Raw genomic sequence first — 27,077 nt, 5'->3', positions numbered from 1 at the left:
AGTTCAGCAGCGATTGTTTCATCTAGCAGGTATGATTTTCTTTATATTTTCATATAAAATTAGGGTTTTTCTCGGTTACCTAAAACATGGGGTTTCACATCGAATCTTGATGTTCTTTCATTAACATTGACTGAAAACCCCTAATTTTAAGGATGTTTTTTTTTATGCCCTAAATCTGGGGGAAAAAAATTAAAAAAATTTCTAGTCGATTACCAGATGAATACTTGCATGGGGGTTTACGTACCACAACGTATATACTAAATAATAATAAATTTATTTTGTATTTAATTTTTTTAATTTTTTAATGGGCACATTCTTGTTTTCTTTTTTTTGGTTGTAGGATGGATTTTAGAGGTTTCGATTTCCGCATATATTTCGACGGTTCCTTCTTTTATGATCCATTGAGGTATGTCATTGGAATAGACATACATATATCTACAAAAAAGATTACTTCTTTTGAAGAATTTTCTGATTATTTAGAAGAACAAACTAAGTCAATAATTGTTGGTTTGTATTATTTAATACCTGGAAATGAATTTGAAACTGGGTTGGTTAAGGTGATTGATGATCATGAGTTGGCATGCATGTTTGATCTGGCCTACTGCTATGGTCAGATAGACATTTACCTGAATCACTTAGAGGATGATCATATTGATGAGTTTTGTGCTGTCAAACCCAAAGTAGTGATCCTCCCAGGGGAAATAGAGGATAGTGGGCCAAGGGAAGTAGGTCAGTGTAGTAGGTCAAAGTCTGCAGATTGACAACATAATGTGTTCCTACATGGTGAATTAGATAAGGCAGTTGTGGAGGATGAAGTACATGTTGAGAAATTAAATAAGAATGATAAACCAAGAAACCTTAACATGACTGATGATAGGTCCAATCCTCTTGTTAGAAGGTTGTTCCAAGATAAAGGGAAAGGCAAACAGATTGTGATGGATAATGTTCAAGGAGATGATGTTCAGGGAGATGCAAACCTAGTGGTTGAAGACACTAACAGTGATGATAGTGATTTTGATATTGCAGGTGAACCTGGTTCAGATAGTGACACTACTAGTGAGGCACCATCTGTTGAATTTTTGTCTGAGGGTGAACATGAATTGAGGCAGGTTAGGTTAAGGAAAATTGAAAATAAAAAGTCACCCAAAGTGAAAAAACTTCCAAAATGAGGTGGTCATACCAAGCCACCAAGATAGTTTCAAGATCATGATGATATCATTGTTGAGCATGATAAGTTCATTCAGGAATTGTTGAGAAAGCTTAAGACTGATGAAGATGATGACTTGGAAGACCCATTCAAAATGGTTGAGAAGATGGATAAATGGCCAATCCATAACAGTGGCATTCCATGGAGATTGAAGAAACCAGTAGTGGGTGAGAAGTTTGCAACCTATCTGGACTTCAAATAGTGTCTCACTTACTATGGTTTAGCTAATGGTTTTAGCATATGGTATGAGAAAAGCACACAGAAGAAGGTGATTGCTAGATGTGGCCAAAGACCTCCTACTCTAAAAGACCCAAGTGTGGGAAAACAAAGGAAACAGCATATGTACCCAACAACTGCCAAGGGTGAAGAGGCCAAGTGTCCATGGAGGTGTTTTGCCAGGAAGATGAATGATGAAAACTCCTTCCAAGTTGCCTCTTTACTGGATAACCATACTTGTGCAAGAAATTTCAGATTTGGTTCTTTGATCAACTATAAATGGCTTGGGATACAATTTGGCAACAAGATTAGGGCACACCCTGGTATAAAGTTATGTGAAATTGCTGATCTTGTCATGAAGAAGTACAAGTGTTTTGTATCTGCAAACCAATGTAGGGCAGCAAAAATTTATGCACTAAATGAGTTCTCAAAATCAATAGAAGCCCACTATGGTATGCTAAGGTCTTATGCTGATGAGTTGTTGGCTTCAAACCCAGGAGCTACTGTTAATCTGCAAGTGACAAGGAATCCAGACAAGAAGGTATACTTTGACAGGATGTATATATGCTTAGCAGGATTAAAACAAGGTTGGAAGGTGGGATGTAGGAAGGTGATTGCTCTAGATGGATGCTTTCTGAAAAGTCCTAATACTGGTGAGCTTCTAACTGCAATTGGAAGAGATGGGAACAACCACATTTATCCTGTGGCATGGGCATTGGTTAGTGTGGAGAATACAGATAATTGGATTTGGTTTTTGGAATTGTTGGCAGCTGACTTGGATATTGAAGGTGGTGTGGGTATTACTATTATGTCTGATCAGCATAAGGTATGTGTTTCAATTATTTAATTATATCCTTTGTTATTATGTGTTTCAAATGTTGTGCAGTGTTTTACTTCCATCAGTATACATTTACACAAATGAGAGCATTATTTAGACAAAAAATATACACATATATCAGTGCATTATTTTACTCAGTATACATATACACATATGATATTAGGGTTATTTAACATGTTTAAATATATACACATATATCAGTGCATTATTTACACAAAATACATATACAAAGAAATGAAAAGGAATGAAAGATATGAAAAGGAAGGTAGCAGGTGTCCAACCAAAAGAAGCATTACAAAGAAAAGATGCAAGTGAAGTTGTTGCTCCATCAAACAAAAGATTGTTTAAACCTGATGCAAGCTCAGTTACACAGCAATGTCAGAAGAAGATGGCAGTTGCAGGTATAACTGTTCATGCAACTTCAATTGCAGAGGAGACTCAAAAGAAGAGGGCAATTGCACTGGTTAGAAAGCAGTTAGCAGAGGAGGCAGCTCAAGCAAAGGCAGCACAGGAAGCTCAAAGGACTAGAGCAATTCAAGCAGACAGAAAGAAGCTAGCTGAAGATGATGCCAAAAAAGCTGCAATGAAACAACTTGGTGTAACAAGAAAGAATGTTGCCAAAGCTGCTAGTGAAGGGACAAGCAAACCAAACGCAAGACAGGACACCAAACAGGCAACATCTGCTGCAAAAACAACCACTAGTAAAAAGGATGCAATACCATTGAAACTCAGACCACCAAGCGAAAGAATTTTAAAGAAGTTGTCTCAGCATGTTGAAGGGCCAGGGAACACCATTGACACTGCACTGGAACTTTAATTCCATGGTCATATTTGAAGCCATGTCTTTTGATCCCATTTATGTAATATATTTCACCTTTGTATTAAGTATGGTGATAAAACTTTTAACAAATATGGGATGTTTCTGGTATGTAATAAGTAATGTAGCTTGAACTTGTAGTAAGGGGTATTAGGTTGGTCCATGTAAGGTAGCTAAATGGCAGGCAAAACTCATTACCCAGGCTTATATGCCTTCTTTTGTTTGTATGTTATGTGAAATGATTCTGCTTTTGCCAGTATTTTACTTGTTTATTTGCAAGGTTTATATTTCATGCATTATGCAGTTTATTAAGAACAAATATTCAGAATTATTGGACAATCTTGTTAACTAAATAACTTTGCATTAAAACTCATGAAAATGGTTACAATACTAGGCCACCAAGGCACCAATGACAATACACAAGAACATCAAAATTACTAACAAAATGAAACACAAAGTTTGATAGATTTTGATTTTTGATTTGGTAATGGTCACAATTTCCTTTAACTTCGAAACCTCTGCTTCAGAATTCCCACTATCTTCATCCATATCTGATGAATCTTTGTCTTTCAACCTTTGCAAATTCATGTGCATTCCGTAAACCAAGTCTTTGTAATAGTCACTTGGTAATTCGTCATCCAGGAATTTGTACATTCCACACTTCTTCTTTTTATCCTATGAAACATGAAGTTATACATAATAACCTTGAATATTAACCTTTAATGCGATTTTCAAAGTTATATATGATAAACTTGTAATTTTAAGGGCAAACTACCTTCGTTTCGATTGAAATAACTTTTAAAACAAATAGTTGTATTTTTAATTGAAATAACTTACCAAAATCAGGCATGCAAGAAATCTTCTTCCTGGGTTCTTCATAGTCCACGACGTTCGAGGATAGATTTTGTAGCCACAATCACAATAACATACAGGGCTTTGATGTTTGGAGCGAATTGAAGAAGATGAACTCATTGTAAAACCCAATTAGATCGGTTGGTTGTTGTAGGGTTTCAGGGGGGGGGGACGATTTGAGAGATTGGGGACGATTTGGTTGTTTTAGGGTTTTAGGGCTTATTTTTCCAGTGTATATAGTGAAAACTGGTAGTGGATATCTGACTTGGCATGCCACGGTGGACAAAACCGCCTTAAATGAGAGGTGGTATTATTAATCCCTTGATTAACAATAATTTACACTGATTATAATTAAATTAGGAAGAGTTTACGGATGATACCTTACATAATTTTCGACCATGATACCTTTAGAAGTAATTTGGTAATGTTGTCACACACTTACACATCTCCTCCGCATCCCCTTAAAATATTTATAAAATAAAAAAAGTTCCCCATTGAGTGACATACTACTATCTTAGGGTTAGGGTTTATTTCTGACTTTCATCGTCTTCTTCTGATAACCTTCTTCTTCTTTCGAAAACCCACCAACCGCCGCCCATGGAAATTGATCTGAAATTGAATGGAGAACTATCTTTTGAAACACCCATATCTGTGTGCAGCTGGAACCCGAAGATTCCCGGTGGTCTTGTCACCGGAGACTTCGATGGGCATGTTAAAGTATGGAATTTGCTCTCGAAAAGTAAAATTGAATTTCAAACATTGATGAAAACTGAACGGGTGGATAGTTTTAGAAGTATCGTATCAATAGATATTCATCCAGATGGGGATACTGTAGCTGTATCTTCGTCAAATGGATCCGTAAGAGTCGGCAGTATTTCTAAAAAAAGACAAATCTTTTACATTTTTGGCGAGCCACATGAAGAGAAAGGAAAAACAGAAGAAAAAGTCAAACCAGAAGCAAAAGGAAAAGGAAGAGGAAGAAAAAAGCAACCTAAAGATGAAGCCCCACAACCTGAAGATCTGCCGCAACCCAAAGATGAAGCCCCACAACCTGAAGTTCTGCCGCAATTGGAAGATAAGTTGGAGCAACCCAAAGACGAAGCCCTGCAATCTGACTATGCTATCGACCAGATATTGTTCAGTCCTAAGGTATCATCTTATTTTTAGGTTTTCCTAATATTAGCTTCCATATTTGTATGCAATTTAAGCAATTATTAAGTGTCAAAATGGGCGGGTCGGGAAGGTTTGGTTACCGGGTCATTTGTGGAAAACGGGTGTGTACTCTTTAAACTGTTTTCTTGTTGTTTCCCCAAAAACTTACATTTACATATATTGAATGAATAGTACAATAATAATCACCCATCCAAAAGTATTCTCCAAATTTTTATCAGGCCATTATGCTAATCGGGCTAAATGAAGAACGGACAAGTTTATTTGTAAACATGGCACAATCCAATTTAACATATGTGCAAACTGCAAACAATATTGAAGACAAATCTTCAACTAAATGAAAAACCGCATTGTGTAAAGTTATACACTTTACGATGTAAACTGCCATTCAAGTTTAAATAATGATTTAATTCACTACATACGTGTAGTACACATAATGTCCAAACATATAATAAGTACGACTTACAGTATGTCGAACTTCCTTTAAGGGTGGACATGCTTTTAGAATTCACATTTGTCTCCAGTTATATCATCTGATATGAGTGTGTCCCAATAGCATGGTTCAGTTGGTTGCCATTAGTGGTGTTCCAAAACTAATGCATCTGTAACCATGCAATCGCCTTGACTGCAGCTGTGCTCACTCAGTTTCAGAACATGCTGGTAGCATGCTGGTTCCAAACTAGCAGCTGCACCAGAAGCATAGATGAAGAGGGCGTACCTGAACTGAAGCAACTAAAGCATATGGGTCATACTTGTAACCATAGTACATACTATAAGCAGTTTAAAATATTTATGATCAAGATTTGTAGTTACAAACCTTCACTTTCTATGCACTGTATATTCCATCCCTTAGCTATGGAAAGATTGTTTCTAAGAAACCACTAAGAGTAACTAAATCCGTTCATGTGTGTTTGACAGGGCACCCATCTTGCTGGTGCTGGAGGGGTGAGTGCATCCATAAAAATATGGAATGTTAATGAATGGAAGAAGAGTGACTCTAATAGTCATTTTGATTTACTTTGTACTCTTACTGAAGAACCTCTCAAATGTTTTAAGGGCATCAAGAATAGCAATATTACTTCCGTTGCATGGAATAATAGTGGAGATCATGTGGCATGTGGGTCCATGGGGGGTCCTATATTTGTCTTTGATGTCCCTAGAAAGCAGTTATTGCATACACTTAATTGCGTAACCGAGCCTATCAATTCTCTTGCTTATTCACCTATAGCCGACAAGCTTCTTGTTTCGGGTTCGTATGACACGTGCGTTCGTGTACATGATCTTGAAAAAAATGAACCTTTCAAGCTCACAGGTCACTTGGGTTCCATTTTAAGTGTTGAATTTTGCCCAAAGGGTAAAACCATTGTATCATGCTCCGTGGACAAGACTTTCAAGTTGTGGGACGTGAAGGAAAGGAAATTAATTACCACCAGGACCAATCTCCAAAATGGTGTTTGTGGAGTTCAGTTTTTACGGGCGGAAGATAAAGAGACTCTACTTGCTACTATATCAGGTGATTCTATGATGATATCACTATACAAGTTCTTGGAAACACAGCCTCGATAGTTCTCCACTAAGAATTAGTGTTTTCTGGATTACTAATCAGATTTGATGTCGTGTTTGATTATCTTGTGTTGGCTGTTGTGTTAATGACCTACTGTGTATGCTTTTCGATTCTTAATATGTACTTGATATATTCTTAATATAACATTTTGCAGTTAGGGTAAAGGCATTGCAGTAAGGTTAGCCTGTTGGTGAGATGCTGTGTTATTGCCATCTTACAATTTACAAAACCTATGTTCTTTCTTTTATGACATGGTTTTTCTTTATTTATTGTCCAAGTGTTCGTAACAAAGTCGTATATGGTTTATAGATTCACAAATGTTCATAAACTTAGGATGTTACTAAAAGATCATTTTGAGACTAGGTAACTACATTTATACATGGTTATATACCCCCAAACAGAATTTTCTTCTGTAGTCTACGTTGTTTATACCCAATAAGTTTTTCTAGTTACTTCAATGACTCATTTTATATTGTTCTGATTTGGGCATGTCTTTTGGACAAATATATCGCGAATATTAAAGAAATTATTTTTTAAGGTACCAAGGCCTGGTCAAATGTTATAATATTCGATTGACAGTATGCAAATTTCAGATGCGCGCATGAATCTAAAATCGTAATGGGTACTTACTTTTCTTTTTCGTTTTCTAATCCAATGAATAAGCAGCTCGAGACGTAACCAGATAAGCTTGTAGTCATTATGTGTTAGTATAAGGAATCGAGTGTGGAATCATCAACATGAGACTCCAAAATGGCACAAACATGAAGATGGTTATTCTTGACCACCTGTTTTGAGAGGCTCAAACATGACTGACAATTATGCAAACCAAATCAAACAAAACGAGGCACCTAAATCACCAAAATCCTTGCCTGCTCCAAGAGGGCATACACTGAATTATTATTTACCACAACGTAAATACTAAAATACATCGTGGGTGAGTAACATGCATTTTTTGAAACCTTCTTTAATACCCATATTCACCTTTTTATTATATTTAGTTATAAAGTTGCAGAAGCAACATCATGGTCACATTTGAGACTAGAAAAATATTTTCATGTAAAGATTTGTTGAAGTAATTTTGTTGATCGACTCAAAGAAGATTAATTATTGAGGTAGTATGGTGATCGATGAAAAGACCATAATGTGATTGCTATTTGTTTCATTATTTGTTCTAATACTTGTGATATTTTTCTTAATCTTTGACTTGTTAGACGACCCGTGCCTTCATCCAAACAGGTGCCTCCGAGGCGGAGAGGAGAGCTACCAGGGTATCTAATCCTGTTCGCTCCCCATGCTTGTACCATCTTCTTTCTCATTTCGAGGAAAAGGGATATCTGTGATTCTGATTCCACTCAAAAACCCAGCCCAAGTCAGCCAAGTACATTCATACTTTAAAGACTACGGTATATGGGTATCAAATAGATATGTGAAATGATTGGAGTAGGTCACTAGGTGTCTTACCACTTTCGGCCTTTCGGGTTAGGATTTGGGCTAATGTACATTCACTAGGAAACAGACCCATAAGTAATCATGGGCTCAAGACTTAAGATGGGCCAAGAATCTAGGATGCTAGTTTGTATTTTGTTGTTTGGTTATTAAATAAAAAGAAATAAATAATCTTCTTAATTCATTAGCCTAAATATCATCTTAATTCGTTATATGAAAATCAGAGAAAAAATTGAGTAAAATCCATTTTTCATATTCATATGATGTTAAGAAGATTTTTAGGTTAATGTTTAAAAACATTAATCATGTGTCAATACTCAATTGCCTAACTTGTTTTTAGTTTTGTATATATGAATAATTCAATGGTGTTTTAGCGAATATTAGAAATTTGGTTATGATTCTTTTGATGACTTTGTCTACAAATCTTTATAAAATGTTTGAGTTTTTCCATTGTACGTCATAAAAAAATTATAGATATACTAAAAACTTATAAAGATTTACAAGTCCTTTAAGCATGCAATGTACAAGTCCTAATAGCACATGATAGTTTTTACTAATTTTCATTTGAACCCTCTATAGTTTCTATCTTTTAACTTTTACACGACATCAAATTTTTAGTTTTCATTTTCTTAACACAAAACTTTTAGGTTCGCATGTTTTTATCAAACAACTTTCACATAGTTACATTTTACTTTTAAATATTTGGTTTCTGATTATTTTCATCCGTATTTTTAGATATATAACGTTTTTAATATACAATAACTTTTTTTCATCGTTACCTCTTACGTTCATTTAACATTTAAATTATTAATTATAAGTATTGTTCTATTTTTTTATATATCTTATTACTCCTTTATAATTTTTTGTGTTATTGTTACATGTTTAGATGGTTTTCATTTTCGTATCCTTAACACTAAACTCCCGTAAGATCTTCTATAAATTCACTCATACAAATTTAGAAAGTTAGATTCGAATCCAGATGGATCATTTTAAAGACAAAGACTTTACCAATGGACATGAATATTATAGCGCGCAATTCTAACTCATAGACGTATATAAGCTCATATATGCAAGGGTGGATCTAGAGTAGTATTAGGTAGGTCCTACCTTAGTATCGAAAAAAGTTTAGAAGTGATAGTGAGTATTTTCTGAGGACCTACCTTAAAATTTGGTTAGGACCTACGTTAATCGATTTATATGAAGAACTTAATGTAAACTAAACTGTTAATGTGGAGAAAAAAAAAAGCAATTTGAGTTTGGATTTTAAGGGTGGGGGGAGGGCTTCTCCACTCCTCCCTTCCCCTCCCTGATTTTTCTTCTCCTCCCCTCCCCTCCCCGAAACCTAGGAGCACTTCACCACCTCTCCCCTCCCCTCCCCACCCTTTTCTATTTAATTTCATTTCTATTTATTTTTAAAACTAAAACATTTTTTTATAAATAAAACTAATACAAATATTAAATATAAACAAACAACAAAATAAACATCAAGTACAATATTAAACGAAACGACAACACAATACATAAATAAACTAGCGATCGATGCCCGGATGATGTGCGATGAATATGGTCAATGAGATCCATCTTAAGATCGCCGTGAACGTTTGGGTTCTGTATCTCAAACAGTCGTTCATCCGATGGCTGTAGCGCAACAGGGGGATCTGGAATGTAATCAGGACTTATAGCGTGGTCCTCGCCTTTTAAAATCATGTTGTGAAGAATACAACACGCATACATAATCTTACGGATGGGGGTTTCTTCCATTTGTCGTGCCGGTTCTCTAAGTATTTTCCATTTTTTTTTATAATACCAAAAGCTCGCTCCACATCCTTCCTTGCAGCCTCCTGTGCCTTAGCATATCGAATCCTTTTCTCACCGGTTGGATGGGAAATCGTTTTCACAAACATCGCATATCTTGGGTAAATCCCATCCACGAGAAAATACGGGTACTGAAATTTGGTTCCCTTTACAGTGAATGGAACCAACGGTGCTATGCCGTCTTCAAAAGGATTGAACAAAGGAGATTGGTTCAACACATTAATGTCGTTGTTTGAACTGACAACATCAAAGTATGCGTGCCAAATCCAACAATCCTGTGATGCAACTGCTTCAAGCGATATCGTCGGCCCGTGATGATCACCTCGCGTGTACTGGCCACGCCAAGCTACTGGACAATTATCCCAAGCCCAGTGTGTACAATCAAGACTCCCTATAAACACATTTATTAGACCGAAAATATTAAGTAAGCTACATAATATATATATATATATATATATATACATTATTAACTAAACGACGTAATATATATATATATATACATTATTAGCTAAACTACGTAAAATATATATATATATACATTATTAACTAAACGACGTAATATATATATATATATACACATATATACATTAAGTAAAGATATATTAAGTAAAGATATACCTAACATGCCGGGGAAACCATGATAAGAAGCATGATGATCAAGAATGCGTTGCGTATCAGTACGCGTTGGCCTACGCAAATATTCATGCCGATACAACTAAATGACTCCATCACAAAAAGCATTAAGGGTTTCACGTGACGATCTTTCCGACATATTTAGGTAATCATCTAAACTGTCGGGATTACTACCGTATCCTAACTGGCGAACTGCAGATGTACATCTCTGTAAAGTTGAAAACCCCCGTTTACCACGAGCGTCGATCTTCCTTTGAAAAACACTAAAATTGTTTTCCAAATCTGCAGCTATCTTCACAAACAACCGTCTACTCATACGAAACCTTTGTCTAAAAAAAGTCTCATTAAATTTCGGTTCCTCAGCAAAATAATCTCGAAAAAGACGGTTGTGAGACTCACTGCGATCGTCGCGTCTTGTATACGTTCTTGAAGAGGAGGCAGTATCACGGACATCTTGTTGAATCACATAATGCGTCTTTGTGAATAGATTAATATACCGTTCCGTCTCGTCGGATGAACTCGAGTCCGATTGGAAATTTGGGGGTGTTGGGCCGTGATTGTCAAGAAATAAAGGATTGTTGAAGAAATGGTTCATGATTCCGAAAATATAAATATATGTGTGTGTTATTTGTGTGTCTTATTTGTGTGTGTGATTTGTGTGTTGAAAGGAAAAAAAAAAATTAAACAAAATTGCAGAAAGGAGAAACAAGGAAAGAAAGAAGAAGGGAAGAAGAAAGGAAAGAAGAAGAAAGAGAGAGAGACACGTTGGAAGTGGGGCCCCTCCCCCTTTTTTTTTTCTAACGGTCAAATACTCGGCACCCAAACCTGCACCACGGTGCCCAGTCCGCTCCCCACCCAACCGGTACTGGAGGGTCGGGGCGGTATGCCATCCAATACCGGCCCGGTACTGGTCCGGTGCCTCACCCACTCCGTCCACCCTAATGGAGGCCAAATTGTTATAGGGGGAAAGAGGTAGGAGATGACTCATATGTATTTTATTACTTTTTTAATTGTATTAATATTGTAGTTATTTAAATTTTCATTTTTAACCTTTGACTTTTATTTTTGGTAGTTCTATTCTAAAGTAATAATTTTCTAAGCGTTTATGGCTTTATGCTTCTTTTTTCAAAAGACCGTAGTATATTCGAAATATATAAATGCTAAGTTATTACTATTTTTTTTTATAAGGAATTTTTAGATCAAAAGGTCACAAAAATTGTAACAATTTTTCAAATAAATGTAATAAGCGGATTCTTTCATTATGTCATGAATATCAATACAAAATTACAAAACTTTTGTATAAATCACACAAAACTATTTCAATTTTTGATCTATGTATTATGTTTATTTTAATGACTTAACCCGACCCGTTAATATGACCCATGCTTTTTTGTCTCCTACCATATCATCAGGTCAAGGTTGATACAGGACCTACCTAATTCTTAGTTGGGTCCCTTCTTAGTTCTAAATTCGCCATTGCATATATGCATGTATGCCCGTATGCCTATTTACTCGCTTGTATATGTTTTACATTATTGGATGTTTATATGCCTTTCTTTTTGGACATATGCTTTAAAGCTGCATGTTCTCACTCACATAGGGGTTTGATCACACTTGAGCGCACCCCCTCCCCCACCCTTATATTATATATCTATATCTGTACTATATTATAAAGCAAATATAGTTTTAACTTTCAATTCAACATTTACTTTTTTAAAATGTTCTTTCTATCAATTATATATTACCAAACATCATTTCTCTCTCCTCAAATCTCAACCAATCATTTTTTTTCTCTGTCATCCATAAATCATTTATTCCTACAATTCGTTCAAAGTTTTTTATCTCACAAACGGTACATCGATAAATTATAAAAATTATATGGGTGTTTTTTAAAATTTCATGCTCTTTCATTAGAGATGTTATTCGATATACTTTCGACGAATTTTTAAATTCGAGGGCGGAGCTCGTACGGCTAAGACATTTGGCTATCACACTCTATGACGTATCACCCCATCATCTCACCGCCGCAACGCGCGGTTACTTGCTCTCGTATATATATATATATATCAACCTAATATTCAATTTTTTTCTATTTAATTATAAGTAATAAATAAATAGTATATATATTTGGGATATATTCCCTACAACTTCATGTAGCCAATTCCCTGCATTAACTTCTTTAAAACTTAAAAAAATTATCCTTTCAAAACCACCAAGTTTACTTCGGCTAACATATTTGTTCAACAACCGACTTTATAGAGGCTATGATTTAGAAATTAGAATCTTCATTATATAAAGAAACAATATTTCAATAACAAATCATACTACCAAATTGTCGGCTAGAAATTGTGTTTCCGGGTCATTTTTTTTTCCCGCCAAACATGTTCTGCCAATTTTTTGTAAAAAATAAAGCAATTTCGATGATAACAAATTTAACATATCTAATTAATGGTGAAATTAAGATATTTTTGTTTTTATATGTTTTTTTATACTTTAAGTTCTAAAGTTCTATAATTTATATAGCATGAGTTGATGCAATGGGAAGAAGTGATGTGTTTGTGTCACTAGATTCTATCTCATGAATTCTAGTTCATTGTAGATATTCATTTGTGTCTATTTGATTTATTTTATGCTATAATATAGTGCCTTTTCATTATAAAAGATGGATGTTTGATTTTCTTTTAAAAACTAAGTGGTATCTTTGTGACCAACATAAGCTATCAAAATTATGTGTACACATATATGATAATCAGTTAGCGACAAGAGGGAAAAAAACAACAAAAGATATATAACAGAATAAAAAGTCAAACATAGTTTACCGAAATGAAAGAAAGCAAGGAAAATCTATTTAAAATGATAATGTTTTAATTTTTTAAAAAGGTTAATGGCAGGAAATTGACTACATGACGTTGTAGGGAATATATCCCCTATATATTTAGGAGTTCAAATGTTCAATGTAAAATGAGCGAGTGAATTTCGGTAAAAGTTGAAGAATGATGATTGAGTAAGTGGATATATCCATACCGATTATTCAAGTATTATTTCTAGGAGGAAGTCAAGCTTAATTCCTCTACTTTAATGAAAGGATAAACAATAAATAACACTAACTTGATCCGTGTTAATTTATTAATTAATATGTATCTTGTCATGTCTATAAAATAATAGTATTATTATTTTTTCCTTATACATGAAGCAACTTGTTGGAGATTATGACCAGACGAAAATTTTGTGGAAAATTGGATTTGGTGTGGGGGTTAAAATGATCTCATGCTTTACTTTTCAAAAATTCAAAATTTTATACTACTTGTGTGCATAGACTGTTACCATATCAATCAATCTTGTTTTATTTGACAAATTTGAAATGAGATAACTTCTTGTAACTTCTCTTTTACAAAATTATTACTTTTCAGAACTTTTGTGTGGATATACGTACAATGAAAATGTTTTGAAAATCAGACAGAACGAAAACTTTTACTACGACCATGTGCATGGCGGCTCAATTCGCCTTTTATATGGTCCAAATGTGTTTAAAGCTACCTTAAAACGAGCTTTTCTACTGTTATACTCTTTTTTTAAAGAATAATAGTTGCAAAAGAGATACAAAGTTGTTTGTTCATTCTACTTGAAACTCGATCAAGAGATTGTGATATATTGTATAAAATTTCATCCATACAATAAACTAGATGAGTTCATCATGTTATGGTTTAATCAAATTATTATGAAATAATAGTACGTCTTCATTTAGAAGAAACAGTAAAGTCGTCAAGAATTTATAGCTAGAATTCTTATAATTTAATTTTGTTAGGCAAAAAAATAATACGATTAGTTAAAATACATGAACCTTAACTTTAATTAATAAAAAGTATTTTGGATTTATTTCGTTCTTCCTTTTCCATGGATTGGACTAAAAGTAAACATGTCAAGCCCCCTCGTGTTGAAAATATGATGTTTACCCAATTTTTATGCATGGGTTTGGTTGATGGCTTCTAAATAAGCCAATTAATCAAGTGGAAATATAAAGATAAATTAAGCACTAAAGATCTATGTCGTACTTGAAAGATAATAAAAAGGATAAAAAGTTTTTTGACTTTGTAGTCATATTAAAGGGAAAATTACTCAAATAGTCAAATTTAAGTCTCTATGTCTAGTTATAGACAACTACAAAATTATATACCATATTAGTCAATATTTCTTTACCACCTACCCATAGTAAGAAATGTCAAAAGCTAATTGTATGTTGCCATGTGGTTCTTGTTAGCCCCACATTAAAAACCTAAATATTATTCCTTTAACATTTAAATTACATAAATCTTTTTATTGTAAATTTTATTTTACTTTATTTAAAATTTTGTTGTTAAAAGTAAAACTATAATCTTCTCTTGCATATCGTACTGACATAGTTTTATATACATACCTCAACTTTGAAATTATTTTTTATTATATTATGTAAAAAATAATAATAATATAACAATAATAATATACTAGTAACTTTGTGAGATTTAGTTTTTCCTTTAACAATAATTTTGTGGAATAGTCTTTTTGATATGCTCAGTTAAAGTTTTCTTTTTCCACTTAACAAATCTCTGATTTCTCTTTTAATTATATTCAAGTTTCAAACATATTTGTGAGCTAATATTTTATATATTTTATATGTTATTATAGGTGATTAACTTTTTTTTATTTTGTGGTTGCAAAAGTCTATATGATCCAATGCTATTAATTTAGACAATAACGTTATTCTGATAAACAATACATTCGGAAAGTGAATTGCATGAGAAATATTTCAGGTACATCAACTTAATTAGTTCATGATGTGTTTAGATGATCATAAGCATCGTAAAAAAGTACAAAAGGATTATACTAAGTAAATGTAAACATGATTGTTGTTAATATTAACAAAAGAACAGAGATGAAAAGGTTTGTATTTATAGCAGATGTTAATCTAAACAACGAATAAAATAAGCTTTTTAAGAAGATTATAAGAGAAAATCAAATTAAATTAAATTTAATCAAAGATTATTTAGGTATGAATTCAGGACAAGTGTCACTATTATATACTTAAGTTGATCTCTTTAGTTAAGTTCATTCATCTTTTTTTATTTATTTCTTACTATTTTGTGAGAAAAAAGAAAATACTAGTATAAAATATAGATCCAAAAACAAATGGTGATATCTAATTGGCTTATGATTTTTCTTACTATTATGGGTTGGTAGTAAGGAAGAATTGACCAATATGGTAATTTTTTTTTGTAGATGTCTATATTTGAACATATATGCTCAAATTTGACTATTGAATATCGTGTGTGTATATATATATATATATATATATATATATTGTACCTAAAAGTTGAATGACTATGTGTTTTTTCTTTTTCCTTCTGAAAACACGACTAATTAAGACCCTCCTATAATCGCTTTGAATATGGGAGGCATGATTAAATGTATGAAAATTTACAATATCTTCGAAAGTTTGAACATATATGGTAACTTTAGTGAAAATATTTTTAAAATATGAACACAGTGAGAATATTTAAAAATATTATTTTGATACATTAAAAGTCTATAAACTAACATTGTATATGATTTATTATCATTATTAACATGTTTGACAACATATTGATTAGTTAAAATTAAAAAAGTCATATTTTTGTTGGATGTATCAATTTTGATGAATATGCATCCAAGCTGGATGCAAAAAACTGAAAACATGATTTTCTCGATTTTGACAAATTAATGTGTTTTTAAACACTTAAATAATGATACTTAGTTATACAAAATGTAGTTTTTAAGTGTTCTCACCATGTTTTTATTTTAAGATTGTTCTTATTTGATTGCCCTCTATTAACAATAGTTACCAATCTAAACACAATATTAAAGAGATAGATATAAACAACTTTACTTTTTTATTCAATGTTAGGGTATATAAAAACGGCATACCGAAAGACCTCAGACCACAATGCAAGAATGAATAATGATCGTGTGGTATGTGTACGTACATGCCCAAAGTATAAAACTAATTAAAATACAAAAAAGAGAGCATATAAATAAAGGTTCTAAGTAAAATAAAACAACTATTAAAGTAAAACAAATAAAACATTAAGTTTTTCTTTATTGTGCATCATGAAAATGATCGTGCATCAATATACATTTGTGTTTCATGAATCTTCGTGCATCAAATTTACCATGATCTAATGGTCAAGATTTTGTGTTACCTGTTTTACTTTAATACTAGTTTTACAATAACCAACCTCAATAAATATATATTGACATATAAAAAGCATGGAAAAAAGTTATTTTAGGGACACTTGAGACTCCTTTTGTTTGTAACTTACATACCACCATGATCATTTCCGACTACCACCATGATTTTTTGGCGACGGGCCCGCCGAAAGATCATGTGTAAGTTAATTTATACATTTGTAAATGTGTAAGTTACACATGTGTAAGTAACTCATATGTAAGTTAATGTTTATCGTAATTATCTTCGGTTCTTCACTAGCCTAAAAGCCACATGCGCTCTAGCTGTCCCAAAGACCATAACTTATAGACACTAATATGAGAAGTTATCCAAAAACTAAAAAATTAATCAAAACTTGTTTTTCCTCCAAGGTTAGCGCTTTAGTAAATTATGAAACACCAAGGTCGCTTAATTTGACGTTCTTATAATTTTAACCTATACAATTGTAACTAGTTTTTTATTGTATTTCCCCTCCTATGTATGACAAAGTTTAAAGTATACAATGCTAAGTTGCTAACTATAAATTAGGCTACATATACTGCATAATGAGATGGGAAATGATAAACCCTTCACACACACAAAAAAAAAAACCACCTTCTAACTATTAAATTAAAGACATGTGAAAAAATCAAAGGGTAAGATTAAGAAAAATAATTAATGGAATTCATATGTTACCATCTAATAATTTTAGAAGTATTTTTAGACTAATTTTTAAAAAAATAAATCATTTTTAATAAAGATATGAGTATAAATGAAATCATTGTCACTCTCACTAACACTATATTATATAAGATATGGAACACAAAAAAGGTATACGTACGGTATTAAACAATTTGAGTGTGATATCATATAGGTATGATTGATATGTTTAAATAATAGGTCTAAAGATGTGTTTAAAAATTTAGGGTTGACATATGACATTATTACTTGATTAAAAAAGAACATGAGTGATATTCATATATCATTTATATAATGTATTAAGCATATTTTAAACTTATATTTAGACATATATATCATTTTTTCATGTGTCATTACCCATATATAATATAATATAGAGAAGTAATTTGTTGTAGTAAAAACAAAACTGGGTAGGTGCAGATACATTGAATCACAAATGAATGATTGAACGTGAAATGTACAAATGTTAATGAGTAACACTACATAGGTGTGTACGGTTACGTAGTTGTGCGGCTCCTTTGGAATTTTCTGTCCAACACCGTACTTAATTGTATTCATTCTTTACATTCATAAAAAAGAATGAACAAATCTTACCTAGACTTATTTTTAAGAGAAAAAGATCAATTAAGGTTTCATTTTTTAAAAAAAAAATTACAATATTTGACATTAATCGAAAAAGAATTATCATTAGTTTTATCTGTTAGTCGTACACTCGTACGTATGTTAAATGCTTGCGTGGTTTGACACATCATTAAAAATTCATGTGGATTGCTCCGCAACTTTGAAACGATTCTGTATGTCTTGAAATCGTGCCTGGAAACACACATAGATATTATTGGATGATGTTATTATCTTTCGATTTCAGAGAGACATACAGACAGTTCGTGGATGGGCTTTCGGATCCAACCCAAAGTCCATGTAAAACTTTTAGCGACGTGTCAAACTATGTTAGCATTTAATCAATAATTACAGATAAATAAAACTAACGATATTCTTTTTTTTAATTGATTGATAACAATATAATCGTTTAAATAAACTAGTCTAACTAGTTTCTTTTCTTTAAATAAACTAGTCTAACAATATACTGTAATTGTTTAAGTTAATGGCTTAGTATTATTTTACTATTCTCTCATATATGTATTGGAAGCTTTTCAAACAAGAACTATTCTCTGTAGGTAAAAACCGAAATCCCATGTTACAAAATGCTTTTTATTTTTCCCTTTCTAAAACATTTAAAACTTATAAAAGTACCTCTACAAAAGTATCTTTTGCAACTTGTTCTGCAAAAAATTTCTATATATTCAACCCATAATCCCTCCTTAGCTTCTTCCCCCTCTTTCCATTCTCTTCTCTTGATCCTTAAGATCCATTCTCTGTTTCATCATATTATTATTCTTTTATCATTCTCAAAACCAAAATTCCATTTGGGTTTTGGTCACATTATTAACACTAATTCAAACCAACATTAATGCTCAACTTATTGTTATTAATGTTTGAAATACATGTCTCAAATTCTTAGTGAACATATTGTAGTAGCTCAGTTTATGACCAATTCCTTACACTGGCGGAGGATTCATTTAATCCAATCCTTTTCTGTTGTTTTCCTTTACTGGTTTTATTACATTTCATGATTTTTGCTCTACTTTATTAGATCCAAACTATATATAAATATATATAAAAAATCATATATCCATCCTCATAATAATAATTAATAAAAATTACCATCTGGGTCCTGCTTATTTTCTTCATATTCACTCTCTAAAATCAATAATATCATTATTTGCTCTGTTTTTACTCTGTTTTTGCTCTGTTTTTATCAAGATTTGAATCTATATAAACACTCATATCTTTCAAGTTATTTTTTTCTTTTTTTAGTATCATAAATGGCATCTTCTAGTGACACACCAGCAACAACATCATCAGGTGGATCCTACCCAATACAAAACTTAGGGTCTGATGAAGATATTAAAAGACTACTAGATGAAAGAAAGCGAAAAAGAATGGACTCAAATAGAGAGTCAGCTAAAAGATCAAGAATGCGTAAACAAAAGCATATAGATGATCTAACAAATCAGGCAAGCCAGCTAAAAATGGAGAACCATCAAGTTATGACTAATGTTAGCATGACCATGCAACATTATACTAATGTAGAGGCTGAAAACTCGGTTTTGAGAGCCCGGGTGGTTGAGCTGAGCCGCAGGTTGGAGTCGCTTAACCAGATTATATCGGTTATGAACCAATCCATGGATACTGGTTGTGGCTTTGGAGAGGAGCAATATGGGCCGGGTGGTGTTGGGTTGATGGATGAGTTCATGAATGACTCATTGGGCTGTTTTTATACTAGCCAGCCGATTTTGGCTTCTGCCAATATGATTTAAGGGGTGTCTGGGGTTACGTTTTGAAATCAATTTGCAAAAAGCATGTACCGCGCATTTTCTCTATAAAAACGCAGATTATCAAACGCAGTAATAATATATATAGTTTTACATTTTGTGCATGCAATTCATCCTATTCGTGTTATTTTGACACATGACTCATGTCATCATTTGTATATATGTATAGGGAGTTAATTCCCAAAATATGCTTCTTTTTTAGTTGTTGGACTAAAGTGTGTTTGTTTTGGTTAAAACTTAAAAATAATATTAGGAAAATCTTTTTCTCTTATATATCTTATTCTTAATTTTCTAAACTATCTCTGTGCCTTTGCTCTTTCCGATCACTTGAATATAAAACATCAAATTAATATATATTTAGCTTTAAGTGAGTTCATAATTATATTATCATAATACTGAGTTTCTTTTATACACTTTTTTTTTAAAGGCTTTTGTTATAAGTTTTCCAATGAATTTTATCCTTCTTTCATAACAGTATTTACATAAAGTATGTATATTTTATGCTAATTTGGACACTTAAACTAATAAATATGTTTCAACTAGTTTGAGTGAACTTATAAGTAATATATTATATATAATGTGAAAAATTAACCATATGAAGAAATGGAATAAATATAATAACCCAAAACTAAAATCTACAGCTATTTAATTACTTGAGGTAATGGTTGTTCCAAAAAGAAAAAAAAATATATATATACTTGAGTTAATTAAAAGTGAAAAAGATTGAAGATCAGATTCATGGAAGAAAGTTTGGATCATTTACAACAAGCATATTTGTATCCAACAACTAAAAAAGAAGCACATTTTGGGAATTTACTCATGTATAGGAGAATGGTTTACGTACAAAATGTAGAACGATATAGCATTATTAGTCTTTATATTATTCAGCACAAGGGAGAGAAGGTGGTTCTGGACTATTATGAAGTATGCATTCAACAAGGAAAAACCAAAGTTGTCAATCATGCATATATATATATATATATATATGGTATTGTTAAGTTTATGATGATTAAATTTGAACGTTACTTTTGTTTTTAATAAAACGAACCATGTTAATTAGATGATTGTACTAAGTCTACAAACTCAAGTAGCGGGTTGCATGTTATATTGTTATGATAACAATTGCATATATAACATTCTTTTTCTATAATTTTCTTCCTCAACAACTACACGAACTCGTTGGCAATAAGCACACCGTCGCGGATAATTAAACCGACACCCTACGAGTACATTTTGAACCTCTCTCTGACAATATTCGCAAGCCACTCCTTTGAGTCTCGATCTCTGTATCATTTTGTTTGGTTAGTTAGAAAATACTAGTAATAAATGCTTATATAAACTAATTGAAATTTTAGTACTCATGACAAAAAATTTCTTAAATTATCCTTCTGTCATGTACTATATATATATATATATACTTTTTCCCCAACTACTTTTAGTCACAAGTATCAGTCACTTGTCAAACAAAACCCACCACCGTTTTAGTTGACGATATTTCTGCAACCGCCCATGACCCTTTCGCATGAATCAGCCAAATAGTTGAAGTATTTATGTTATTCTGAGCATCCCATCAATTCGCGTTTTTGTATTAACATACCAGCAATAGAATCCCAAAGTTGTCTGTAACTTCCAATTTTGACTTATTGCACTGATTGTTCATCTTCAAAGTAACCAATGGAGAAAGGCGCCGTATTCAATTGTCCTTTCTAAAGTTTGAGACGTGTGTTGAAGAGATGATGTAGACATTGGTATCCGAACATGATGAAAGACTTCAATGTTGACCAACTCTCCTTTATATAAAAGTCTAGAGCATGCATTGCGAAAAATAAATAATTAAATTCGGTCACTAAGACGATCTAAAAATTCGGTCATTAAGTCATTAAGACGATATAAAATTGAAAGTTTTGTGATTAGAGTATTATCAACCCTTAACTTAATTCTATATATTGCCTTTGTCGGGTGGCTTAATCAAGAGCTACTTTGTTTTATAGATCGACCACAACCATATTTTTCTTGGATGTCCCCAAAACTTCGTAGTTAGTTTCTGCTATGTATGCATGATTGCTTTCACCCTACGGGTTAGGTTTTTATGTTGTGGTTTAATACGTTCGCTATTTTATATGTATTGTTTAATTTGTGCTAAAGTATATGGTAAGTTGTTTGTTTGTTATTCTCCATACTTTTAATGTAGTCTAGGTGAGACCAGAACCGGTCCTGACTTATTTGATGCTAAGAACGAAATGGTTAGAAATTGCCCATTATCAGAATTTTGTAGTCAAATACTCAAATATATAACCTAAAAGTTTATAACATTATTACCAAGCTACGTTTTAACTCTTACAATATTTAGTAGATATAATTAATGTTACAAATGTATACGTCGAGGAAATAAACTTCAAGTTAAAGGTTTTGAGTAACCCATCATCTTTGAAATGACATATGTGTGCAAATTTGAAGTAAAAACATTAACTAGATTGTAATAAATAATATTAGCTAAACTACTAAATTTTTAACTACCCTTTAATTACAAATAAGTATTTTTAAAATCTTATTAAAAAAACATCATAAATTTTAGAAACAGAAACTAGTTAAAATAAAATAAAATAACTTACCAGTTACAAATTTAATTGAATTTAATCAATTTATAGGCTAGTCAAGGATAAGTAGTCAAAGACTCGAAGAAGTTGTATTGTTTTCAAAATAAAAAGTAAAGAGCCCACGTGGCGTAGGTTTTGAAGGACTGATATAAAACTTTGAACAAACTACAAGGACTTTTAAGAAATGTAAATTAAAAAAGAAAATTAATACATAGTACGTCTTTCTTCTTCAACGCCTACGGCATCAACTATTCAGAAAACTCCATTAAAGCCGAAACTTAATTTTCATATTCAACTTCTTCATAACTATATACAACACTCCTTTCATTATAAAACATTCTTTAGTTATATTAATCATCTAAAATGTGTAAAATAATCACTACAGATTCGAAACATGGTTAGATCTAAGTTTGTAAAACCCCAAAAATTTCTGCCCCTAATTATATGTTGCTCAGGGCTGTAGCCCAGCCCGCCACCCATGGACAGGGCCGGCCCTGGACCGTGAGACGACTGATATGGTTATTAAACCATTTACAACCCCCCCCCCCCCCCTCCTCTTTCCTTTTTATTTTTTGGCTGGAGGAACTTATAAAATTAAAACAGTCTTTCTACTTCAAAGTAGAGACAAGACCGTCTACGTTTTCACCTTCTCCATACCTGCATGAAGGGGTTGGGTAGTGTTGGTTTTGTTGTTGTAATTGCCTAGGTGTATGGACACTGAGAATTGAGAACAAAGTATATATTTATTAGTGTTAGTAATAAACTACTCTAACAAAGTTTATGTGAACTTCTTTGCATAAACGGATCAACTTCGAGGACAGTAGGGTCGGTTGCCCCACTCCATAAGTAAAAATAAATGGTAAAGTTATTATAAATTTATGGATAAAGTTAAGAGGATCCTAACCTTTAGATTAAAATCAAATGTCAAGATTCGAACTTGATTTTTGAATCTTAACCCTTGATTTCAATCTAATGGTTGAGATCCTCTCAACTTTACCTATAAAGTTATGATAGTTTAGGAAATCTTAATCCAAAATAAATAGGAAATACATACAAATGTTACCTTCATTGTCATAAGATTATTCTTTGAAAGTCACGAGTTATCGAAACATTAATTTTGAGATAGATCTTTAAATTAAGAAAATAAATAACTTGAGTTGTTTTGATTTTTAATAAAAACAATGAAGAAAGGTTAAAGAAAAGCTTTATTTGTTTGAGTATGTAAAGTTTGTAGTACATTAATAGTGTAGTTATTTGTGAAAAAATTATTTGTATATTTATACTATATTTTAAAAAGAACAACCTTTTTTATTTTTGGTAATGCTGAAAATATGTAATATTTTCACTTGGTACCCCTTAAAATATTTTCATATACACTACTTTCTTAACATTAATAATTAAATTACACTATCAATCTTTTATGTTTTAAAGTATGTCCATTAACCTTTTACATAAATTATATGACGTCGCTCCATCACACCTTCGCCGCCACGACTATCACCGCATAGCGCAGACACCATGCTAGTATATATTTATCACAAATAACTAGTTATTATAATCATAATAGTTGTGTAAAAAACATATATATATATATATATATATATATATAATCTAATTATTTCATACATTTGGTGTGTGAAACGAAGTTCATTTTCTATTTTTAAGTTAAGGCCCAATTACTTTTTACATTATCATTTCCTGGTTCCGATTTTTCTTCTTTGCTTAACGTTTCATGGAAAAGGAGTCAATATGTACATGTACAATTAGATCACATCTAAAACAACATCAAAGAAAACATATATCGATTTTTTACTTAAACATCTGATCAAATCATTTACATTAATCATTTTACACTAACAATTTATCAAAGACAAACCATTGAAGCATTTAGAACTATTACGTGGAGCCGTGGAGGAGTTAATAGCTAGATGGTACGCAACTTACTATTTGAGTTTTCATATTAAATATTAAATCAACATTACTTTATTTAATCAGTCTTTTCTAATCAAGCAACCAGTTTTTGTTGAATTTTTGCTTCTCACTGTCTTTGTTGGTCTAGAAAATTATAGATTAAATATTTATATCGAAGTTTATATTTATGTCACTTAGAAAAGGAAAAGAAAAGGAATATTAACGATTAGTGACAACCCTTTCATTTGTTTTATATCAATTAGAAAACGTGTTTTCACAAACTTTGTGTTAATTAAAAGGTTATAAAGTTCAGATCCTGCACGTTTAGTAAATATAGTTTCTAGAACAGCCACTCTAAAGTACCTTAATTCGGGGGATACTTCTCTTGAGGCTTATTAAAATCGAAAATTATAGTCCCATAAGGTTTTATATTAAGACTTTATTACTGATTAGGTTTAGCCCCGTGCGTTACATGAGATAACATAAATTTCTATCAAATATTCAATATAAAAAAAAACTGTCATCGAAAAACGAAGATATTTTTTTATGTAATGAAGTAAAATGTCAAATGATAAAGTAATAAACATTATTAGAAGGAAAATTATAAACCTCAAGATAAATCTTCACTTTTCTTCATCCTCCCTCATCTCTTCCACAAGCAATGAATATTTCACCATTCTCTCACCATCTATATAGGAATTAATCTTGACTCAGTCATATTATCTAGTTTGAGCTGGTTTATTTAAGTTAATATTTGATTTGGTTTTACTGTTCCTTCAAATAAATGGTATAAAGTCATGGGCTTGACCAAATTATATGCAATTGAGAATATGAACGTTATGGGTCATATCCATGACCAATTCCTTAGGTAGAGTTGGTAGTTTATTTGCTTATTTTTAGGATCACATGAGATGTAGTTTTGCCTATTTAAGGTTTATTCTGTCATCGAATGAGAAGTAAGTTTCATCTTTGTTTTCTATATTTTTATACGTATTTATACTCTCTTTTCATATTAGCATACATAATATACATACCGAGTAAAGTTGAAGTGATAAAAAGCAAAGAAAAGATAAAAATAAAAAGGTGAGAGGGTGAGATTTACACCACCATCACCACTTTGCTACCCATCCCTTTGGTACCTACAGGTAAGGCTGACAATTTTGACACGAAACCTGTTAACACGACACGACCTGTTCTTAACAGGTTTCGTGTTTATGCTTAACAGATTTGTGTCTTAACAGATCCGGAAGTTAAGTTATACATATATGTACCATGTTAAAACTATGAAACCCTAATTACATTTTATTTCCTAATAATCTAGTACGCCTCCCTTTTCCCGTATTCCCACCCCTCCTTCTCCTTTACATTTTCTTAATTCATCAAAGTTTCACATCAATCCATAACCTATCAATTAATCCACAGATCCACAATCGATTCAATCATTTATCCATCATCAATCCACAACCGATCTTTATCAATCCATTATCAATCTTCATCTCGAACTGAAACAAAAAACCTTTAACCTTCAACTCAATCATCAACCCATCTTCATTTCGAACTGATATTAACTTCTTTATTTTTATACTTATTTTTTTTTTATTAATTCTGCTGCTCGATTAATTCAGCTACTTGATTCATCAATTGAATTCTTTATTTTTTATTTTTTTTTGTTTCAGCTTATATGTTATTAATTATTCATATAATACTATTTAATAGTTGTCTCACTGAGCATACTTCGAAATATATATGATTAATTTTTTAATGAACATGTTGTAGATCGATTTTGAAATTAACTCTCAAAATAATGAATTTTATAACAGAAACTTTTACCCTCTTTTTTTAGTGAATTATGCATAATTAGTGTTAACAGGTCTTTGACAAGTTCTTAACAGGTGCACCTGTTAAGTTTCGTGTCGTGTTCGTGTCCAAGAAAAATGACACGAATTCTAAACAGGTCGTGTTCGGTATACCCTTAACAGGTTCGTGTTTTAACAGGTCTCGTGTGACCTGTTATGCCACCCTTACCTACAGGGCGGGTAGTGTTCCAACTGGTCACCAGTCGATCACCACCTTGCCTCCTTACGTATTACGTCCACCCTCAAAGAATTAAACATAGAGTATATAAAGACATAAATTCAACTTAAATTAAGAAAACATTTTTTTTATGTTCTAAGTAATCTAGAGTTTATATTTTTGCAATATATTTATGTTGGAAAATAAAAATAAAAATAAATAAATTATATCTCAAAAGATATTATATTAAAAAAAATTAAGAATCATTATTACTTTTTAATAAAAATTAAAAAGATCTTTAAAATATAGAAACTTTTATAAATTTAGAATATGTCATTAATATATATTTTAGGTAAGAAACTATTACCATATATCTCTTTTATATATATGTTAAGTGTCATCTAATTATATAAATAATATTTTTAATAATTTTCGTGGGATTTTAGACTGAATATATATCATGTATTTGAAAATAAAAACAAAAATCTCATTAGATCAAGTGGTTTATGTTTCACATAAAAAACTTGAGGTTGTGGGTTCTAATCATACTTATGACTTTTGAATATGTTATTTATTTATAATTAATAAAAGCTATGCGGTTGTTGACAGGATGATGATTTGTCAAGTATGTATAGGTGTCAACTTACGTGTCAATGTTTAAGAGACTAACGACGTGAGATCGCCAGATG

General features: G+C 31.9%; 2 protein-coding genes across 2 annotated transcripts; both read left to right on the top strand.

Moving 5' to 3' along the window:
* The first annotated feature begins 4,384 nt into the window (after positions 1-4,384).
* LOC122599164 (WD repeat-containing protein VIP3-like) lies at positions 4,385-6,929 on the top strand. Its single transcript, XM_043771620.1, has 2 exons — positions 4,385-5,079; positions 6,019-6,929. The coding sequence occupies exons 1-2, from the start codon at positions 4,528-4,530 to the stop codon at positions 6,664-6,666; spliced, it is 1,200 nt and encodes a 399-aa protein (XP_043627555.1). The 5' UTR covers positions 4,385-4,527; the 3' UTR covers positions 6,667-6,929.
* An 11,987-nt stretch (positions 6,930-18,916) lies between these two features.
* Positions 18,917-19,962, top strand: LOC122600994 (bZIP transcription factor 44-like). Its single transcript, XM_043773772.1, has one exon. The coding sequence runs from the start codon at positions 19,358-19,360 to the stop codon at positions 19,850-19,852; it is 495 nt and encodes a 164-aa protein (XP_043629707.1). The 5' UTR covers positions 18,917-19,357; the 3' UTR covers positions 19,853-19,962.
* The last annotated feature ends 7,115 nt before the right edge of the window (positions 19,963-27,077 follow it).

Source organism: Erigeron canadensis, chromosome 5 (genome assembly GCF_010389155.1).
Source record: "Erigeron canadensis isolate Cc75 chromosome 5, C_canadensis_v1, whole genome shotgun sequence".
Taxonomy (NCBI): domain Eukaryota; kingdom Viridiplantae; phylum Streptophyta; class Magnoliopsida; order Asterales; family Asteraceae; genus Erigeron; species Erigeron canadensis.
This window is presented reverse-complemented; position numbering and strand designations above follow the sequence as displayed.